General features: G+C 39.1%; 1 protein-coding gene across 1 annotated transcript; it reads right to left on the bottom strand.

The window, feature by feature from the left end:
* Positions 1-249: 249 nt before the first annotated feature.
* LOC149803662 (general transcription factor II-I repeat domain-containing protein 2B-like) lies at positions 250-816 on the bottom strand. Its single transcript, XM_089953971.1, has one exon. The coding sequence runs from the start codon at positions 814-816 to the stop codon at positions 250-252; it is 567 nt and encodes a 188-aa protein (XP_089810097.1).
* Positions 817-3,725: the final 2,909 nt, after the last annotated feature.

Raw genomic sequence — 3,725 nt, 5'->3', positions numbered from 1 at the left:
CGGGCCACAACGTTATAAAATTATAAATGTTTATCAATGTTTATAAAATTATAAAAGTCGTGTAATATCACTCTTAAATTTATTAACTTTCGGCAACCAAATTCTAAAACTTTAAAAGCAGTCATTGTCAGTCCTACACTACAGTCATTTTCAGTTTTATATCAAATGTTCATTTAACAATTTTAAATCAGTTTCGAGAACCGATATTAATATAATTAATTTACAATTGTAACTGTTTTTCACAACCAGTTACTGAAGTTCAGATGCCAGTTTATCAATATCTGGACACAAAGCTGTCGTGCCCAAAGTCATAAGCGCAGCTAGGTTACTGTCAGTGAATCTGGAACGTTGCTTGTTTTTTATAATTGTCTTTGCGGAAAATGACTGCTCGCATCTATAAGTCGAACCAAAACGACAAATATATTTGTATGCGAATGAACGCAAGTGTTCAAATTGTTCGACAGGCAATAGTCGCCAGAATGAGATCATATGATCAGCTGAGAGTGAAGCAAGCAGCTCCAGGAATTTGCATCTCAGTGCAGAATTGCATTTCAAATCAATTGCTTCGTGCTGAAGGTTTTGCTGTAATTGGCAGATCTTGGCATCCGGAAATACGAACGGATTTATGAAGAGGGCAACATTATCCTCCTCTTTTGTGAACTCTTGAAATCTCGACAGAAAGATATGCAAAAGACTTTCCACTTTAACCTTGTACTGTAACAGGTCAAATTTCTTTTCCACCACAAGTGTCTTCAGAGTTGGAAACACCTCTAAAGTCCGTTCTGTCAGCTGTCGGATAAACAGGTACAGTTTCATTTTAAATGCAGAAATGCCATCGCACAAATTTGTGAACAGTTTGTCTTTTCCCTGAAGCCTCGCATTTAAAGAGTTTAAATGAGACGTGATGTCCACCAAAAATGCCAGGTCATTAAGCCAGTCATCATTCTGCAGACATTCCCGTTCTGTAGGCAATTCATCTATTACAGACACAAACACTATTTTTCAGTGCCCAGAACCGTGACAGTACTTTCCCTTTAGACAGCCATCTGACTTCGCAGTGTATCAGTAGCTCACTGTATTCCTCGTTCAGGTCTGATAGAAACTGTCTGAACGCACGCCTGTTCAGCACCTTACTTCGAATTTTGTTTATACATCTCAGAACAACATCCATGATATGGTTCAGATTTAATGTCTTTCCACACAGTGCTTCCTGGTGAATGATACAATGATATTTTAATATAGTGCGGTCAAGACACTGTTCCAATAATGCCAGACATCCAGATTTTTTACCCGTCAAAGCCGGAGCACCGTCGGTGCATACACTATCCAATTTTGTCCATTCTATGTTGCTTTTCTCTACACACAACTTCAGAGTTTCAAACAGATCAATTCTTTAGTTAGTCGCATGCATTGATTCAAGTCCTAGAAGTTCTTCAATAACTTCAAAATTATCGTTTATTGCTCGAACAAAAGCTGCAACCAGAGCTGTGTCAGAAATGTCAGTGGAATCGTCCATTGCCAATGAATTTTTTTTTACAATTTTTGACATGTGTTGCTACTTGACGACGAACATCGCTGGCCAACTCTTCAACTCGCCTAGCCATAGTATTATTAGACAAAGGAATCTGATCAAATTTTGTCTCACACTTTTTATCGCCAAGCATTCTAGCAGCAATTTTAAGCGAAGGCTTTATTATTTCTTCCGCATCGCTGAATGGCTTCATTTTGCGTGCCAACAGAAGAGCGACTTCGTACGACGCAACAACAGCACTCTTGCTCTGTTCTTTAGCCTTGGTGAAAAATGACTGCTGACTGGTCAGAGAACCTTCTTTCTTAGCTATGAAATCTTTTCTTAACTCCGAACTGACCGGATATTGATCATTTATGTCTGAATGTGTGGTCGTGTAGTGTCGTTCCAGGTTGTATTTTTTCGTAACAGAAACACACAATCCGCAGATTAAGCAAACCGGTTTACCACTACGACTAGGCACAAACATACATTTCTCCGTCCAATCTGCGTTGAATTCACGACAACCAACGTCCTCACATTTTCGCTTATTAGTATTGTTTGATTCTACGTTAGCCACGTTCATGCTTATCGGCTTTAACGGTAAATTTTTATTTGAAAAATCTAATTTCAACACCAAACTGCAGACTACTAAACAGTTGTAACAAATGACATCATGGCGTCTTGCACACTCTGATTGGTGGACAAGGCTAGGAAAAGGGAATTTCCAAACGTTTCGTTCGCTAACTCAACGGGCGCATTCGATATCCGAGCACAACAACCACGCACAGAGTGAATTATCGAACGCCGACAGAGCTCCTAGTGCTCGACCAAAATGACAGACTTCTTAGGCTTAGAAATAACATTCTAGACTCTAGAATACTGTAGATCGCGCATTATTACAACTTTCGTCAAGTTATTATTTATTTTTTTGAATGTCAATTAATTTCTGAAATTATTAAAATACATTATAGTAAATACAGAGGCCTGGCGGGCCACTTTCTGAATGCTGACGGGCCACAAGTTGCCCGCGGGCCGTGGTTTGGGAACCTCTGGACTAGACTGTCGTCGGTTTTCACCAAAAAATGTTCTAACTTTTATTTTCACGTCATTGCGAATCGAATTATATTGATAATCGATGTAGCTTAAATACTACTTTAATCTACAAATTATCACGTCACTAAGGAGCGCTTTCCAGTGTAGATATTGCTGTCAATCCACTTGATAGACTAACAGAATCATCGATATATGTTTGCGTTGCATCTTCCACGTCATCATCTTCTTATGCTAGACTATCAGCCTCCGTCAGTTCAAGATCATCACCACCTTCGTCCATTGCTTTCTTTTTGTTGGTTATTTAAATCGTAAGAAATACTTAACTCAGAGCTGGAAAAAGTATTCGGATTTATCGAAGGCCCCGCAAGAGCAATTTACTCCAGAACATCACATGAAAAGGCTGCTAAAACTTAAAAGTACCAACAAGAAATGAACATAGAAACTGCAAATGAACTTACTATGAAGTAACGTGTAAACGATTAAATGAATAGGAAGTGGAAAACATGGGGAAAAAAGGGTATAAAGGACGTAAGTAATAGCTATTGATGCCAGATCTGCACAAATTGGACTCACAAATGTCATATCTACTTGTTTCTTCATTGATATTACTAGTACCATCAGACATTTTTCATTCTTTTACGAGGGATATTTAAAAGTTCAGAATCTTAGCGCACTGTACAGGAAAGTTCTTATTTCTGAACAGTACGTCAGTGCCTCCCCTCAAAACACTTCCCTTGTACCTCTACGCATGTTCTCAGTCTGGTTATCCAATTAGTAAATGTCACTTTGTATTCACTTTCTGGTATGTTGTTGACACTGAAGAACTGCACTTGTGAGCGTAGGTCGGTTTTCAAAATCGTCTGCCCCTCAACAAATCTTTGATAGCAAGATTCAGCAAATCACTTGGAGATAACTCAGGGCTGTCTGGAAAATGTGTCAAAGTTTGGAAGCTGTGCTTTTTTCTGGAAGTCTGTCAAGACAGCGTATTTATGCGAAGGTGTGATGGCGTAGAGTAGAATGACACTTTTTTTACCCGCGCGCAAGCGGATGGTTAGTTGGCGTTCCAAAATGTTTGAAAACACTTTGGAGATATAAAAATGTCCCCAGACATTAACAGAGTCAGGCATAGGTAGGTGGACGACCGAGCCTTTTGCTTCGCATA

This window comes from Sinohyriopsis cumingii, chromosome 3, assembly GCF_028554795.1.
Source record: "Sinohyriopsis cumingii isolate HCF-2022 chromosome 3, ASM2855479v2, whole genome shotgun sequence".
In the NCBI taxonomy this organism is placed as follows: Eukaryota; Metazoa; Mollusca; class Bivalvia; order Unionida; family Unionidae; genus Sinohyriopsis; species Sinohyriopsis cumingii.
This window is presented reverse-complemented; position numbering and strand designations above follow the sequence as displayed.

Excerpts from the sequence above, each read along its gene's own strand:
- LOC149803662 (XM_089953971.1), bottom strand. The coding sequence starts at position 816 with ATGAAACTGTACCTGTTTATCCGACAGCTGACAGAACGGACTTTAGAG.